General features: G+C 42.9%; 1 protein-coding gene and 1 long non-coding RNA gene across 2 annotated transcripts; one reads left to right on the top strand and one right to left on the bottom strand.

Annotated features, from left to right (window-relative positions):
• Positions 1-998: 998 nt before the first annotated feature.
• On the bottom strand, positions 999-5292 carry LOC144588262 (uncharacterized). Its single transcript, XM_078390745.1, has 2 exons — positions 4803-5292; positions 999-4662 (listed from the first exon to the last, which is right to left on the bottom strand). The coding sequence occupies exons 1-2, from the start codon at positions 5124-5126 to the stop codon at positions 4435-4437; spliced, it is 552 nt and encodes a 183-aa protein (XP_078246871.1). The 5' UTR covers positions 5127-5292; the 3' UTR covers positions 999-4434.
• Positions 5293-6683: 1391 nt separating this feature from the next.
• On the top strand, positions 6684-14532 carry LOC144588266 (uncharacterized). Its single transcript, XR_013543756.1, has 2 exons — positions 6684-6778; positions 9061-14532. It is a non-coding gene; the product is annotated as an uncharacterized LOC144588266 (long non-coding RNA).
• Positions 14533-17148: the final 2616 nt, after the last annotated feature.

Raw genomic sequence — 17148 nt, 5'->3', positions numbered from 1 at the left:
AGGTTCTGAGTCTTGTGAGCGTTCTTGAGACTGCGTCTGCTGTGTACAACTACAAGGCCTAGCAGGCTCAGAGCTCTCAGGAGCCTGCACAGGTTCTGAGTCTTGTGAGCGTTCTTGAGACTCTGTCTGCTGTGTAAAACTACAAGGCCTAGCAGCCTCAGAGCTCTCAGGATCCTGCAGAGGTTCTGAGTCTTGTGAGCGTTCTTGAGACTGTGTCTGCTGTGTAGAACTACAAGGCCTAGCAGGCTCAGAGCTCTCAGGAGCCTGCACAGGTTCTGAGTCTTGTGAGGGCTCTTGAGACTGTGTCTGCTGTGTAGAACGACAAGGCCTAGCAGGCTCAGAGCTCTCAGGAGCCTGCACAGGTTCTGAGTCTTGTGAGCGTTCTTGAGACTCTGTCTGCTGTGTAGAACTACAAGGCCTATCAGCCTCAGAGCTCTCAGGATCCTGCACAGGTTCTGAGTCTTGTGAGCGTTCTTGAGACTGCGTCTGCTGTGTACAACTACAAGGCCTAGCAGCCTCAGAGCTCTCACGAGCCTGCACAGGTTCTGAGTCTTGTGAGCGTTCTTGAGACTGTGTCTGCTGTGTAGAACTACAAGGCCTAGCAGGCTCAGAGCTCTCAGGAGCCTGCACAGGTTCTGAGTCTTGTGAGCGTTCTTGAGACTCTGTCTGCTGTGTAGAACTACAAGGCCTAGCAGCCTCAGAGCTCTCAGGAGCCTGCACAGGTTCTGAGTCTTGTGAGGGCTCTTGAGACTGTGTCTGCTGTGTAGAACTACAAGACCTAGCAGGCTCACCCCGGCATTGCCATTTTAGGAGGGCCCTACTGCTAGCAATAGCTCTGTACCTGCAGAGTTTTCTAGGACTGTACTGGGGACCAACAGGTACTTTCCCCCATCAATAAACAGGCTTGATTGCCTCCAATCACATTCTAAGGCAGGTCTTAATTGTTCTGGCATGTACATAGCTGCCCCTGAAAACAGTAGCCTATGATTGGCTCCTTCTTTCTGCCTTGCACCCTCCAATAATACAAAATATATGAACCCCCTAATAATACAAAATATATGGCCATTCCTACTCATAGATGGCAAAAGAAAAAGAACAGTAGCAGAAAAAGTCACAACATGTTTGTATCGCATCCTCAGTTGGCATTTCTAGATGTTGCAACAGAGAGAAGCGGCAGAGCTATAGGGGTACTGTTCTTCATACACGTATTGTGCCTCCTAGTTCTCTTTCCACTAACGTGGGCCTTTTTCTTTTCTTTTCTTACCAATGCTTAACAAGGCATCTTGTCTTCTAAACAAGAAGAGGCTTTCTTTATGCCTCTTAACTATAAAGCAGATTATACCCCTATGACTTCTTTCTTTAAACAGTTCCATGCTGCTGATTCATTAATTGGCACACACAAAATGTTACAACCTTCTGTTTGTTCTTTATGTTTCAGCGTGCCCCCCCATACCCCCATTTCTCTTTGTGTGTCTCCTTGCTTCGGAAATAATTTACGGAAGTAGAGGTTCGCTATATCCCCCCCCGCCCGTTCTATATGTTTACATTAGAATTAGTTAAGCCAGTGGAATTTCAAATAGGTTATGTTATCTGCATTAGTATGATGTTCTTTTTGTTGAGTAAATTAAAGTCAGTGAACGTTGTGAATAGTTTTGTCTCTGTGACCAACTTCAATCTTTCTATTGTCTGAACCTGGCAATTGGCATTTTGGATTTATTTTGGCAAAACCAGAATATTTTTGTAACACTATATGAAATCATATTAATTGCCCACTATTTCCTATGAAAGACAAACATATTGGACAAAGTTTACAAAAAGCAAAAATAAAGAAAACAATTCACCTTTTTTCCAGATGTACATATCTTTTAAATATTAAGGGATGTTACTGGGAAAGCTCTTTCCAGATTTTTATTTTCTAGATTTTTATTTTCTAGATTTTTCTCATCCTTTTGTATATATTTGCTCTTTAAAATCAGGTAATGGGAAGTTCTTTTAAAAGGTAAAACCATTTACATTGTTACAGTTTTTACTTTTCTATTGCACTTCTTTCCTGCAAGGAAAAAGTCTATGTTATTAGCTTGACCTAGTTGTAAAAATCAAACATGCAAACAAATGCTTAGTAATGAATTAATGGTGAAAAAATACCCAAGAAAATTCAGCGTTTTGCTTGGAGATTACTGCTTTCATCTTATTGCAGATTTTTGCATTGTTAAGGAATAAAAAATGGGGGAAGTCGTGATTTAAGTAAAATTAGATTTCCAAATATCTTATAAGCAAGGAGATATTCTAGATGTATGCTTATTATCCTGTTTTTATCAGTGCCCTGTTTTCTTAGGATATCAATTGTGTGACACCCCCTGGTTCAAATCAACATTCACCTTGCTAGGTGCTCCTAGGAACACCACCTCTCTCAGCTACAGTTCATATTTGTAGAATGGAATGATGATACAGACTTATCTTACAGGATTGTTCTAAATTTTGAGGGAAGCACCTGCAAATTAGCTCTGGCACTTAAGATTTATTTAAAACAAAAACTTGAGTAATTTCTTTTAGCCTGTTGGCCCTGTATCAACCCCACAATAGCAGGATTCTTTCAGAGTACAGTTCTTGTCATATTATGGTAGCCTGAAGACGAATTGCCCCTACATATGCCATGCAGTTCATTTAAAATATAATGCAGTCACTTCTGTTAGTGGTGGGAAGTGGATGGATACAAAGCAAAAATGTAACAGCAATTCTACAAAATCTTTGGAAATGTTAGACAATCCATCTATCTGAAATGTTATTCTCAATCTCTTTTTAAAATGCCTCAAACGGTAGTCAGTATTTCTTTCCTGGCAGCCTCTGTGAATCTCAGTGGAGACATCTGCTCCACAGCTTCCCAGACTCTGTCTGTGTTCACATGAGAAGAGCTTGATCCAAAGGCCTTGCTGGAGTTCCACTGCGTAGAGTTAAAATATATAAACAGAGAGCCAGGGTAGCAAAGGCCTGGAAGCCTTTGGTTACTGATAGCCACCTCACCCCCAGAAAGGTATCTCCCAATCAAAATCTACTAAAAGGCATCATATGAGGCTGAAATAACTCCAACATAAAATTACAGCTGATATTTTGTAGTTATTTGTGACTATTATTTATATTAATTCAGAATTTAGACTACCTCTCACAGAACAGCAGCCTTGCTGGTTTGGTTGTAAAAAGGTGTGGAAAAATTATTTTGAATAGTCTTAAATTACTTTTACTAAAATGTGGGGTTTTTGTAGTGTTCTCTATACACTGTATAGGCCTCTTGATCATAAAACCGTTTGAGAAGCATCCCCTGCCTTCAATGTTCTGATCTGTTTTTTGGCTGCCCTAAAAGAGAGGGTTGCGTTCAGACCACCAAAACTCCCCGCTGGTGAGATGGTATAATACCTGTCCTCTTGAGCTACTCTAGCAGTCTGACTGTCCTCAGGGGGAAAATGGAAACAAACCCTTCTTTTCCCTTTCTGTGTTGCAGGAAAAATGTACTGTCTGCTGGACAGGCTCAACAACAAACGATCCACATAGAAGTGATAAATGTCATGCACTGCCCCCTAGTTTAACCATCAGCCTCTGAGGGTGGCTGTTATGAAAGGCCGATCTGAAGTCCACAAAATCAGCTGTACATAATTCCTCTACTGCACCACGTGTGACAATACAGTATGCTGTTATAATAAAAATTAAAACGCTGCAGCACCCCACCCCACCCCGCTGATCTATTTGTTCTATATGCACACTGATGGGTATCAAAACTCTGAGTGAGAGCTGGCATATTATAACTATGAACAATTTTTTCAAAACGTTTCATCACTACAGCTCTATTAACCTGTGGAATTCATGAATCGGACAAAGCCTTAGACAAACGATTGCTGGTTCTTACTTTTATGAGGGCTACTGGTTAAAGCTAGGTTATGTAGCTTTTTGCTTTTTCATGCGCCATGGCTGGAGTTTCACTTATACTAGATGTGCCTCTGCAAAGAAACAAACACTTCTTTTCCCTTTGTGTGCTGCAGGAAAGCACTGAGGAGTTTGAATATTGAAACTGAGTTTCATTCATATACTGCTAGCACTCCCTCACAGATCTTTCTGGGGCACCCCCTTTTGACAGTTCGGTTTTGTACCTATTTGGTCCTGAGCTGACGTGAGTTCAAATGTCTGAAATAACCTCTTCTAAATGTATGCATATATACACAAGGTATGGTACAATAAAAGCCTGTTTATTAGAAGACCTATTAAAAGTATATTGTAAAGCAATCCTCTAAAACCCAGGTTAGTATAACCACATGACATTCAGATTAGCTTAATTTTGTTTTAACCTGTTATAAATATCTACAAATATGCACAAGTTATGGTAGAATAAAAACTTTATTAAAAACAGTATATTATAAGGGGTATTGTAAAACATACATCTAAACCTCAGGGGTTTGTAGAAACACATGAAATACAGGACAGATTTACAGTTTCTATATTCCTGCAGGGCGATTTCTCATCATCAACAGCCTGACCCTCTCCGGTGGATGCGTTCGAAACATTGTCGTCTGCCTCTTTCAGGTAATTTCTGTGCGGCCCATACCCGCAGTCGCACTCAAGCCCATCATCATCATGCCCAGGGTCCTCCTGTGTTTGAGCTTGAAACAAGCTCTCCTGTGATTGAAAATGAAACAAGCTTTTAGTCATTTCTAAAAGGACCTTAAACCCCCAACCCTAGCACAAATCCCCTAACTATGGCTTTTTAAAGCCCTTATAACAGACCCTAGCTACGTCTTTTAGAAAATTGATCTTACCATGTTGACTTGAGACTCATTGACTTGATGCTCTGTAGTCTCCTCATCTTCCTCAGCACCCCCCATTAGAGTACAGGCCATCTTTCTTCTGCTTTCCTGTTTGGATTTTGCGGTAAAGACAAAGAGGTCTTCTGCAGACTTGCCTTTTCTTCTTAGCTTTTCTTCAGGCAGGCTCTCCCTGGGCCTTGGAGGGGGTTCTAAGGGACACAAGGGCTGGGAAAAACCCACAGGCCCATGGTAGTAACCTAGAGGTCGCAAATGCCTTTTGGGTTTCCCTGTATCCTTTTGGCTTGTTGCGGGGATCAGGTTTTCTTTGTCCTCCATCTCCTCCAAGATGCAGCGATCTCTGCAAAGAGCTACAAGCTACGCAGAATGGCCCCGAAAACACCTCCGTGGCTTTTCAGCAACCTAAGGGCATGCCGAGACATGGCACACCCCTTTCTAACCAAACCAAACCACCCCACCCCACCCCTCCAATCGCTCCCCGTTGGACTATAGGGGCCGCCTGATGTTTTGTATAATTACACATTGTCTTTAAGTTGCAAGCTTTTTTAAAAAATGTGTAGTCCTTATGAGTGTTGTCTATTTTGTGTGTTGTTATGTGGAAAATGTTTTACTTTGGACAGTCTTAAAACAGTTTTACTAAAATGTGGGTTTTTATTTTTTATTTTTGTACTCTTCAACTTATTGCAGGTTTCTACTGCAAAGAAAGGTCAACACCGGAGAACTCTCCAAAAACGCGGCTGTGGGACTTTCTGAGCGGCTAAGGCCTGTTCAGGCATGCCTTATGACCATCCCCTTTTCTACACAATCCCTTCAAACAAACCCGTTGGTCTACAGAGCCGCCTGTTGTTTTTTTGATAGTTACATATTGTCTTTAAGTCACACCATTTTTTCAAAAGTCTGTAGGCATTATGAAAGCTGTCTTTTGTGGCTTGTTAATGGCTGTTCAAACTCTGTCTGAATCCTTTGGCTTAAAACTAGGGGATGGTTCCTAGACCCTTAAAAAGGGGGTTTAATACACACACCCACACACGTAAACAAAATACACACATGGTTTGTGAAAAAAATCCAAAAACATGCAGGTTTTAGGTCGCAGCTCTTTCTGTTAGGTATAATACCAAAAAAGGGTTGATAAACAAAATGTATATTTATTACTGCATATTTCAACAGATGCGAGGCTTATATACGTATGCTCAGTACTGGTAAAAATGAAGAAACAGCTACAGATCAAGAAATACAGTAACTAAAAAGATATCGGACAGCGCCGAGTTGGATAGACTAACACTGAAAATCAAAGGAAAAGAAGATACAAAATATTATCAAACATGGGCCTTGTTCTATCAATGGTTAGAAGGATGTTGTATACATTAGGAGTGTCATGTATATGGTATTTGTTTTAACAAATGATTATTAGCTGTACCCAGGTGACACGATGTTAAATCAACAGGGATGGATTTTATATAATAAAAAGAAAATTAAAAACACACACAGACAGGTTCTAGGAAAAGACCATGGGTATAAAATGTGGGAAATGTTTTACTCTAGACTGGTCTCTGGGTAGAGTGGTTGGCATATAAATTAAATAAAATAAATAAATAAATAAATAAATAAATAAATAAATAAATAAAAATAAATAAATAAATAAATAAATAAATAAATAAATAAAATAGTTTCACTACAAATGTGGGTTTTTATTGTCTGTACTCTTGAACTTATTCCAGGTTTCCTTGTTGGCCATCATCTCCAAAGCGTCACAGCCCCTGCAAAGAGCGACAAGTGCGTGCAGAAGGGCCCCGAATTCGCCGCTGTGGAGTTTCAGACCCAGGAAGCCTCAGGGCATGCCTTAGGACCACCCACTTTTCTACACAGACCCTCCAACGGCGCCTATTGGTCTACAAGGAAGCAGGCTGGCCCTACCCTTCAGGAGCCAATCCTCAGGTCTCCCTAGGGTCACGGGGGGCCCCCAACTCTAGGTAAACCTCCTATAGGTCGACGGGGGCCTCCACAACCCCCTGACGTCACCCAAAACCCCGCCCCTTCCGGCGGAGGGGGCCAGGGTTGATCCTTGACCGGATGTCCCGCCTTACAGGGCTGTTGTAGCTGTCAAAGATTGATTTGATGAATGCTATGCTACCTAACTACTTGTGTGTTTTGAAAGGTATCCCTGTTACACTGCACATTTGGTGTAGGATAAACTGGACTGCAAAGGGTCTGATAAAGTCGAGGGGAGGAACGACATGACATTTAACACACTCCTACCTACCGAACAGCAAATGCCCCTTGATCAATTCTTTCAGCAGAATGTGGTCACATAGCCGCTCTCCACTTCCCAACCATGGACAAGGGCTGGAGACCAGCCTTGGTGCCGGAGTGACTTGCTGCCCCTTTTCGCTGCTCCTGCCGCTCTCCTCTTCACCGCTAATCAGGGGGGGCCAGAGTCACTCACAGCTTCCTAGCCAAGGGTCCTCACCTGTCAGCTGTTCGTGTCTCTTCCTCGGCTGATTGTTGCAGCCGCTGGGAGTTCAGCAAAAGGTGGAAGAAGTCATCTGTGGAGCCGCAGCAGTGGCAACACCAGTCCTCGATGCGCAGCACAGTCGCGGTGCGGTGGTGAGCTGGTGCGCAGCATTTGCCTCACCCTGAAAGGTTGCTGATGAGCCTTCACTGGCCTTCACGAACTGTCACACAACTACTTTTGAATCCCACTGAATTGTGCCAAACAGAAGACGTCCCCCAACAACATTTCAAAAAAGGTGTAGGACAGCTCTTAAAAGGGAACAAACAAAACCCACCCACCCCCATAAAATCACCAGTCTGATACCTATTTTCATGGTGAAAATCTATCCAAAAGCTGCAGTCATACCTGGAGGGGCAGGACTGCCTTGACCCTTTCCAGTCTGGATTCAGGCCACAATGGGGAGGAGCTGTCACAACTTTCGCCCCTTCAGTGTGGGCTTCTTCAGGGATCGGCACTATCCCCAGTGCTGTTTAACATCTATGTTAAGCCGTTGTGGGAGGTCATCAGGAGTTTTGGAGTAAGGCGTCATCAGTATGCTGATGGCACGTAACTCTATATCTCTGTTAACCCCTCTGCAGTGGATGCTGTCTGGAAGCTGGAGCGTTGCCTGGTCGCAGTACTGGAATGGACCCAGGCTCAAACTGAACCCAGACAAAACAGAGATTTTGTTCCTTGGGGAGACCTCTGATAGGTTGGGGGGTATGGTCCTTAGGCTGGATGGTACTCACCTCCAGTTTAGAGACCAAGTGCGTAAGTTGGGTGTTCTTCTGGACCTGTCTCTCTCTTGGGAGTCCCAGATTTCAACCATGTCCAGATCAGCATTCAACCAGCTTAGGCTAATCACCCAATGTTGCCCCTATCTAGTCAAGGACTCCTTCAGGACTTTGGTGTCTTCCCCAGTCATCTCCCACATCGACTGCTGCAATGGCCTTATGTGTGGCTTCCCTTGAACCTGATCTGAAGACTTCAGCAGGTCCAGAATGCGGCAGCCAGACTGATGGTTGCTGCAAGTAAATTTGATCACTCCACGTCTAGCTCGCCTCCATTGGTTGCCCATTGCGTTCTGGATTAGGTTCAAGGTTCTGACAATCACATACAAAGCCCTCTGTGGTGTGGGCCCATGTTACTTGTCAGAGTGTCTCTCCTTAATGTCATCTGCCTGACCCACAAGGTCATCCCAGTTGAATGAACGAATGATTTAATTAATGAATTAATGATAGCCTACATGAACAGAACTTGGAAAACATGTTGTTATTATTGTTACTCTTCTCATTGTGCCTCAAAAAATCCCCCGGCCAGCACGGACCATGACTATGTTCCGACCCTATTTGGGAGAGCTCAGTACAATTTCCCCTACATGCCAACTTAAAAGCAGACCTAAGGGCAAATCAGAGACGCCTTTATAGATGACAAAGGTTTCCTAGGTTCATCATAGCTGACATTACCCCAGTAAAAGTTTAGTTCCACAATGAAATCAGACAATCATGAACAAGCATTTCAAAATTTCATCTGATTACCTTAAGTGTAGGTATTTTCTTTGTTGCAATAATTCCAGGCAACTTTAAAAGTTTTTAATTTCTTCAAGTTGTTTTCCACATTGCTTCTATATTTTATACGGTGCTTTAAAATAATCCTTACAGCTCTGAGCAAAGTTGTAGGTACAATTGCTATGAATGAGCCATGTCCAAAGTAGTCTATCCTAGAGAGGATGTTGACACCTATTTCATGTCTTTTTATCAGGGATATGGTTGCTCGGCTATGAACGGCTTCAGCCATCTCCTTGAAAGTCACTCTTCAAGTTCTGCAAAGGATTGGCTGGATCCCAGAGGGACCAGGGCATCAATGCAGATAAGTGCTTTTCCTAACATGCTAAGTTCTGGCTGGGCACATACATGTTATTTCCCCCATTGTCATCTACTGGGGGGGTTCCATCCTTCCTTTGAGCCTCTGATCTCCCTTCCTTGTGGTTCTGAAATTTTATTTTCTTATATTGAAGAGAGGTGCTGCTCTATGCAGTGAATTACTACTGGATGTTTTTTGCTTGTCTGGTCCCTCCTTTCGATTGCCAGTATTGAGCCAACAGAGCAGAGGTTCCAAACCCCCCCCCCCCGGTCCATGGCCTGGCTGTGGCCTTGTCAGGATCGGGCCGTGGAAACAGATCTCCTGCCCCCCCCCGCATGAACTCCCCCTCACATGCACACACACCCACTGCACACATGGCCCACCCACCCCCACAGGTGCCCTGTCCCCCCAAAGAGTCCACGGTTTGGAAAAGGTTAGGGATCACTGCAATAGAGGACATAGGTTGTCAGTTCATATACTGTAGAGAAATCTGAAATGTAGCTCAGTCATAATTGCCCCATCCAGATGTTCAGCAAAGGGTTAAACTGAATGCCTGAGGAAGGCGAGACTTCTAGCCCTTGTTGGTCTCCTTGCATCTGGAGTGACCGTCTAAAGAGGAAAGCTTTGGTCAACATGGGTAAATTGTTTTCCATGGCACGAAGAGAGGCGGCAGTGAGGACCTCTTCGCATATTCAGACGAATCCTTCCCTTGAAAATAGGAAATGCTGATATCTAATGGGTAAATGGTGCACATATATTGCTATGGCTGTTTACTAGCAGAGGTTTGTGATGTAAGTCTGGATTTCACTTAAACTGAAAAAAAGTAAATAGGTGAGCTTTATTTAGAAATGTTTTTCTGTGTGTTTAAAAATGCTTAGAGCTAAGTGTATGTGTGTGTGTGTGCGCATAAACTTTACATGTTTTTACATTTTAAAACTTCAATACTGTAAGAGATATATTTCTGTTTTCTGCTGTTTTATTGTGCCTTATTTTAAGGCTATAAGCCATTATATTTTTTAGAATGAATTCAACACATTCTCATTGTTCTTTTTTACTTTCAAAACAGTTTTTACTCTAAAAACATATTGTACTCCTGTATTTCAAATGAAAGTGCATGCCTACAACTTAAACTCTATTTTTATGTACTAAGTCAGAGGTGACTCAATGGCATGCAATAACAACACTGTTAGGAATATACTCTCTCTGTGTCTATATATATTTGTGAACCGCTGTCCCAAAGCACTATCCTTCTGTTGCTTAGCTGTATCCTGTAACTACACTCATTCTTCTTAAAAGTAACTTTTTAACTTCTGCTGGAGTACTCTAATTGGCAGCCAACTGCACAAGCCAGAATAATCAACAAACACTTGCCATTACTAAACAGAAGCATCTTTTTTATGAATAGCTTTTTTGCACTCAAAGTTTAGATTGCAGAAACCTCTTTGGAGCAGCTGTCAGGTTGCCCTGTTTTGTGTATATATTTAACTTAAGTTGATTCTAGCCTATGGTAGCCAGTCAAAACTACTGCAATGACTGTAAAATATTGGTTTAGATAAACAGGCTGCCCCATTCGTGGGTAGCCTGCCTAAATATTTTGGATTTTATAACCACAGACTCCCTGCCCTTCCACGTGCTCAGAAAGAGCAAGCACAACCCAGATGATGGGAGGAGTAAGGGAGAAAGGCCAAGTTTCAGAAAAAAAGCAGCTTGCCAGCACCATGGCTTGTCCACTGGGGGGCACTGGAGCAGTTGAAAAAGAAGTCAACATTCCACCCCATTCTGGCTGCATAGTTAAGGTCTCAGAATTAGGGGATAATTTGTCATGGAACTATTGCAGAGAAGGAGGAGTTTTTGTTTTCTACAAACTTCTATGAACTCTTGCCCCCAGCCAAAGAATGGCAGTCAATTTTTTTAAATTTTTGATTGCCTGGTGTATTTATTTATTTATTTATTTATTTATTTATTTATTTATTTATTTATTTATTTATTTATTTATTTATTTATTATTATTATTATTATTAATCATTCCCCTGTCCCTCCACATAGGATCAGGGGAAGTGTTCAATTTGCCAATATCTTGAAGCAGCTTATTTTTAAAGCCATTTCACAATACTGGACATTGACACTGACTATGGAGCTGCAAGGCTAAATTTAAAGGTTAAAGGTTCCCCGTGACAATTAGTCCAGTCGCGTCCGACTTTAGGGCATGAGGCTCACCCCCGTTTCCAAGCCGTAGAGCCAGTGTTTGTACAAAGACAGTTTCTGTAGTCATGTGGCCAGCGCGACTAGACACGGAACACCATTACCTTCCCACCATGGTGGTATCTATTTATCTACTTGCGTTTTTAACATGCTTTTGAATTGCTGGGTTGGCAGGAGCTGGGACAAGCGACGGGAGCTGACTCCGTCGCGTGGATTCAAACTGCTGGTCTTTTGACCTTGCAGTCCAGAGGCTTCTGTGGTTTAACCCGCCGTGCCACCACATTAAATGTAATTAATTAAAGGTACTAAGAAGCAAAGCTGGCTTTCTGAGCTCCAGTCAAGACCTCTAACCGCCACTACAGTGCTAACAGAGCAGTAGATTTAACCTGTGGATTCAGCCCCTGACCATCAAAAGGTGGTTAGTGGAAGCCTCTTTACTTTTAGAAAGAAATCACATTCAGACACTGGTTTATGAGAAAAATGTATAAAGCTAGCATGTCTTAGAGACATGCTTTGATATATAAAAGATGATAGGATTCCTGGTTCTAATTCACTGTTGTCACACTGTTTTCTAACCAACTTCCAAACACATTTTTTCTCCCTAAGGCTATTCATGCTTTCTAGAGAAGCACTTAGAGGCACAAAGGGTTGCAAAGTCAAGAAGCGGGTTGGGAAATCTTCCAGAATTCCCCTCTTTCCCCCCCCCCATCGGCCCCGGCCCACACCTTATTTATGGTATTCAGGGGTCTTTCAAGGCAATATCTGGAATGCGTTAATTTCTGGCCAACGATTTCCATTTCCAATCAAGGAAGAAAGAGAGTGAGTGACTTTGTGTGCGGGTGGATGTTTTACCACAGGGGGAGGACACACACGACTGGGCTACTTCATCTGGTCACGGCACCCAGAATACAACCACGTGTTGTAAAGACTCCAAACAACCCCATCTTCGAAAAAGCTCCTTCCCTTTTTACTGCCAAGGCAGGGATGTTCAAGCCCACACAAGGCATGATTTACACAGATAAATTAAATGGGCTAAACTTGTTTGCCTACTTAACTTGCCCGGTACAGTTATCTGACACCTACTCTCCAAAGAGTTGTTTGCGAAGGAAGAAAGAAACACACGTCTCCTGGCTGAAGTTGTGCCAAGAAGAACCGTATGATATGACAACTCATAATCTCATCTTAATTATTCATTTGCATTTACTGGAAAGAAAGAGCCATGCAAATGATATGCATGTACATATTCTTCTGTTATGATTTCAGATGACAATTATAAGAATGTTTCTAGCAAATTAGCCCTAAAGCTGAGTAGCACTAGCTTAATTGCTATAAAAAGATAGGGATTTTTTTTTGTCCTCCCGGTATTATGCAATGCAGTTCCCAGTAGTTCTTACGGCATGTCTAATGATAAATTATAATGGACATTTGTAATGCAAAGTATCTGGAGGGCTAAAGGGTCCCCAGCCCTGGTCTCTCATATTTGATGCAAGGTTGGTTATACCAACAACATTCCAGATATGCCACAGCCATGACCAGCAAATTGCAAGGAAACCGTCTGTGACAAATCAGGTGATACCAGATATTGTGAGCTTGTAAATCCTCATGCTTTCTCCCTTTTGTTGTCCTTGACTAATCTGGAGAGTCTTTGGGTTATAATGATACAGAACAACCAAGCTTCATTTCTCCATCCACAGATCCAAACCTGCTTGCTTGTAAGGTGGGAGAGGACAACAGAAGTTTTGACCGATAAGCAAAAGAATGTGCAAGACATAGCAGACGGAAAATCAAAACAGGACTGTCTGCGCTGCTGATCCTGTCCTCCCTCTGTTGCCACTTTTGCCAGTAATTCTGCTTGGTTGTGTCACATCAGCACAATAGGAATAATTGGTTGGTTGGTTTGGGCCATAACAAATCCAGACAAGAGAAACACAACCCAAATAATAAAGCAAAAACAATCAGGCAGGGGAGTGCAGCATGAAATGGAGCTACGTGGAAAGCATCACAATAAGCCCACAATATGCAAGTCAAAAGATTTTTGCTGTTGCTGCACTGGGAATAATGTACCTGTAAATGCAGAGCAGGGAATCTGCAGATATGCAAAGGATATAACTTCTGAAAGTAAACTGCTATATGTTAAGAAATTTCCATAGTCTGATACTGAGTTACACAAACTGGCATGCAACTGATACATTCTCAGAGATTTCTTAACTTACAACCATTCAATTCCAAATGCTACATCTTTTGTTTAACAATGCAACAGGATTTCTGTCATAGAATAAATAAGCAAGGAAAAGAAACAAGCATCCTGGTTTTCAAGCAGCATACTGTTATTCTGAGAGTCATATTTCTCACAAGGATTGGAAAAAATATCTAATTCTATCTTTTCTGTTCTACAGCACATTTTTATTCATATCATAATACATAATCATTATACAGGTTAAAAAAGACAATGTTTTAGACCTAATTGATAAACGGAAGATCAACAAGTTACTGCGCCCAGATGGCAGCCACCCAAGTGTTACTAAGGAACTGAGAAATCAAGTTCCTGATCTCTTAACTAAAATATACACCTTGTCTCTTAAAACAGTCACAGTGCCAGATGTCACACCAATCTTTAAATAGGGAAGAAGGGGGGAGTCGGGAAACTACAGGCCAGTTAGCCCAACATCTGTTCCAGGGAGAAACCTTTTAGAATTCATTGAAAAGGTCAACAGGCATGTGGATGTGGGCGAACCATTAGATATTATCTATTTGGATTTTCAGAAGATGTTTGACGTGGTCCCTCAACGAAGGCTGCTGAGAAAACTCCACAGTCAGGGGATAAGAAGGCAGGTCCTCTTATGAATGGGTTGAGAACCAGGAAACCAGGAGAGTAGGTCCAGTCAACAGGCGATTTTCACAATGGCGAGAGGTGAAAAGCGGTGTGCCCCAGAGATCTGTCCTGGGACCAGTACTTTTCAATCTGTTCAGAAATGACCTGGACGCAGGGATAAGCAGGGAGGTGGCCAAGTTTGCCGTATACTTTCTGGGAATGCTCCCGTTTTGTAAGCATAACTAAATTGTTTCTTTAATTCATGGCTGGAGGATGATACCAGTTCAAGAGTCTAAATTTAGCCTCCAGCTACTGCAGTACAGAAAAGTAAATCAAGTAAAATTAAATAAAATAAACAAGCCCTGGCACTCATTATGTCCGATAATAATCATTGTCTGTCATCATTTTAATTCCAACTTATAGCAACTCTAGCCAGGGATTTGTAGGTATACTCTTCAAGTGGTCTACATTTTCTTCTTCTGATGGTACTCTGAGACAGTGCAGTTTGTTCAGGACAAAAGAGGTTGGCTCTTTACCTCGGACACACACTGGAGAACTGAACTCAGAACCTCTGACATTTCAGTCAGATATTTAACTCTCTGAGCCATCTATCCTCCCCAAGTAATGTTCAGCTGGAAACATGCAGTGTATTCTGGTGGTTTGTTACAACTTTCAGCTGCAGAAGCTGGGACAGCAGATAGACTTGCACCCTAATGCACTGAGCCTCATGGCACAGTGGTTAAACTGCCGTACTGCAGCCAAAACTGTGCTCACGACCCAGGGTTCAATCCCAGGGAGCCGGCTCAAGGCTGACTCAGCCTTTTATCCTTCTGAGGTTGGTAAAATGAGTACCCAGCTCGGTTGGGGGGAGCAATGTGTAGCCTGCATAATTAACTTGTAAACCGCCCAGAGTGTGCTTGAAGCGCTATGGGGAGGAATATCAGCAGCACGCTTTGCTGTTTGCTAATGCAAAATTACATCTAAGTGAGAACCACTATCCACCCTGGAGTGGAAATCGTGGCCCTTTCTTGGCAGAGCACAGCCATGGCACACATGGCAGCAGGGCTCGCATCAAAGAGGGAATGATTGGAGGGGAGGGTTTTGAACCGCACTTCAGGTGGGCAGGAAAAGGCCATGGGCATTAGATGACATGTGTCGAGGAGGGGCTGACAAGAGAGCCGGGTGGGTGGGAGGGACCATGCTGGGTTGGGCCAGAAAGGCAGGGTGGGGATAGAGGGGGCTTGAGGGGAGGAGAGAGAAGAGGGTTGGGGGTGAAGGGGGATTTGTGGTAGGCAGGGCACGCAGCGGGGAGCAGAGGGGGCATTGCGGGAGGGTGTGTGAAAGGAAAGGGGTGGTCCTGGGAGTGAAGAGGGATGGACAAGAGGGGTTTATTTGCTTAATGGAGGTGAATGAGAAGAAAGGAATGTTATTTTCTTGGGTATATAAGGGGAAAATGAAACCCAGTCTATCAGAGGTGTTTTCTACTCTCTACACCAAGAGAGACTCTTAATAACTGACTGAATCCTCTTCAGGGAAGACCATGAAAAGCATTTCCTTCACATCGAACCCAGATAGGGTCTGAGACATATGCCCCAACCCGAATATTGAAGCCAAGCCTTATGTTGCCTTTGAACAGAAGAGAAATCACCCCTTCTCTTCAGGAAAGCCCATGGAAGGGATTTCCCTGACAACCAATAACTCAAGACGGGTAGAGGAAATACTTCGCCTAATCCAAGGTTAAAGGCGCCTAAGAACGCACCACACCACTGAAGTGAAACAATGCAAAGACTGATGGTTTCCTTCAATCAGAAGAGAAATTAGTTCTTCTCTACAAGAAAGCTACGAAAGTCATTTCCTAGAACTCCAATCAAACAGGACGGGTAAAGGAAATCCTTTTCGTAATGAAAATCGCATTACGAACCCAGCCCCCCAAATCATGATGAAGCCAAGCCTGATGTTGTCTTTGAACAGAAGAGAAATCACCACTTCTGTACAGGAAAGCCCACGGAAGGGATTACCTTGACAACCAATCACTCAAGACGGGTAGAGGAAATACGTCGCCTAATCCAAGATGAAAGGCGCCTAAGGACGCACCATGCCACCGATGTGAAACAATGCAAAGTCTGATAGTTTCCTTCAACCAGAAGAGAAATTACTTCTTCTCTTCAAGAAAGCCATGACAGTCATTTCCTAGAAATCCAATCACACAGGACGGGTAAAGGAAATCCTTTTCATAATGAAAATCGCATTACGAACCCAGCCCCCCCCAATTACGACGAAGCCAAGCCTGATGTTGTCTTTGAACAGAAGAGAAATCACCACTTCTGTTCAGGAAAGCCCACGGAAGGGATTCCTTGACAACCAATCACTCAAGACGGGTAGAGGAAATACGTCGCCTAATCCAAGATGAAAGGCGCCTAAGGACGCACCACGCCACTGATGTGAAACAATGCAAAGACTGATAGTTTCCTTCAACCAGAAGAGAAATTACTTCTTCTCTTCAAGAAAGCCATGACAGTCATTTCCTAGAAATCCAATCACACAGGATAGGTAAAGGAAATCCTTTTCGTAATGAAAATCGCACTACGAACCCAGCCCCCCCAATTACGACGAAGCCAAGCCTGATGTTGTCTTTGAACAGAAGAGAAATCACCACTTCTGTTCAGGAAAGCCCATGGAAGGGATTTCCCTGACAACCAATAACTCAAGACGGGTAGAGGAAATACTTCGCCTAATCCAAGGTTAAAGGCGCCTAAGAACGCACCACACCACTGAAGTGAAACAATGCAAAGACTGATGGTTTCCTTCAATCAGAAGAGAAATTAGTTCTTCTCTACAAGAAAGCTACGAAAGTCATTTCCTAGAACTCCAATCACACAGGACGGGTAAAGGAAATCCTTTTCGTAATGAAAATCGCACTACGAACCCAGCCCCCCCAGTTACGACGAATCCAAGCCTGATGTTGTCTTTGA

The sequence above is a fragment of the Pogona vitticeps genome, chromosome 3 (genome assembly GCF_051106095.1).
Source record: "Pogona vitticeps strain Pit_001003342236 chromosome 3, PviZW2.1, whole genome shotgun sequence".
Classification (NCBI taxonomy): Eukaryota; Metazoa; Chordata; class Lepidosauria; order Squamata; family Agamidae; genus Pogona; species Pogona vitticeps.
Note: the sequence above shows the minus strand (reverse complement) of the source record. Positions and strands in the feature narration are given on the sequence as shown.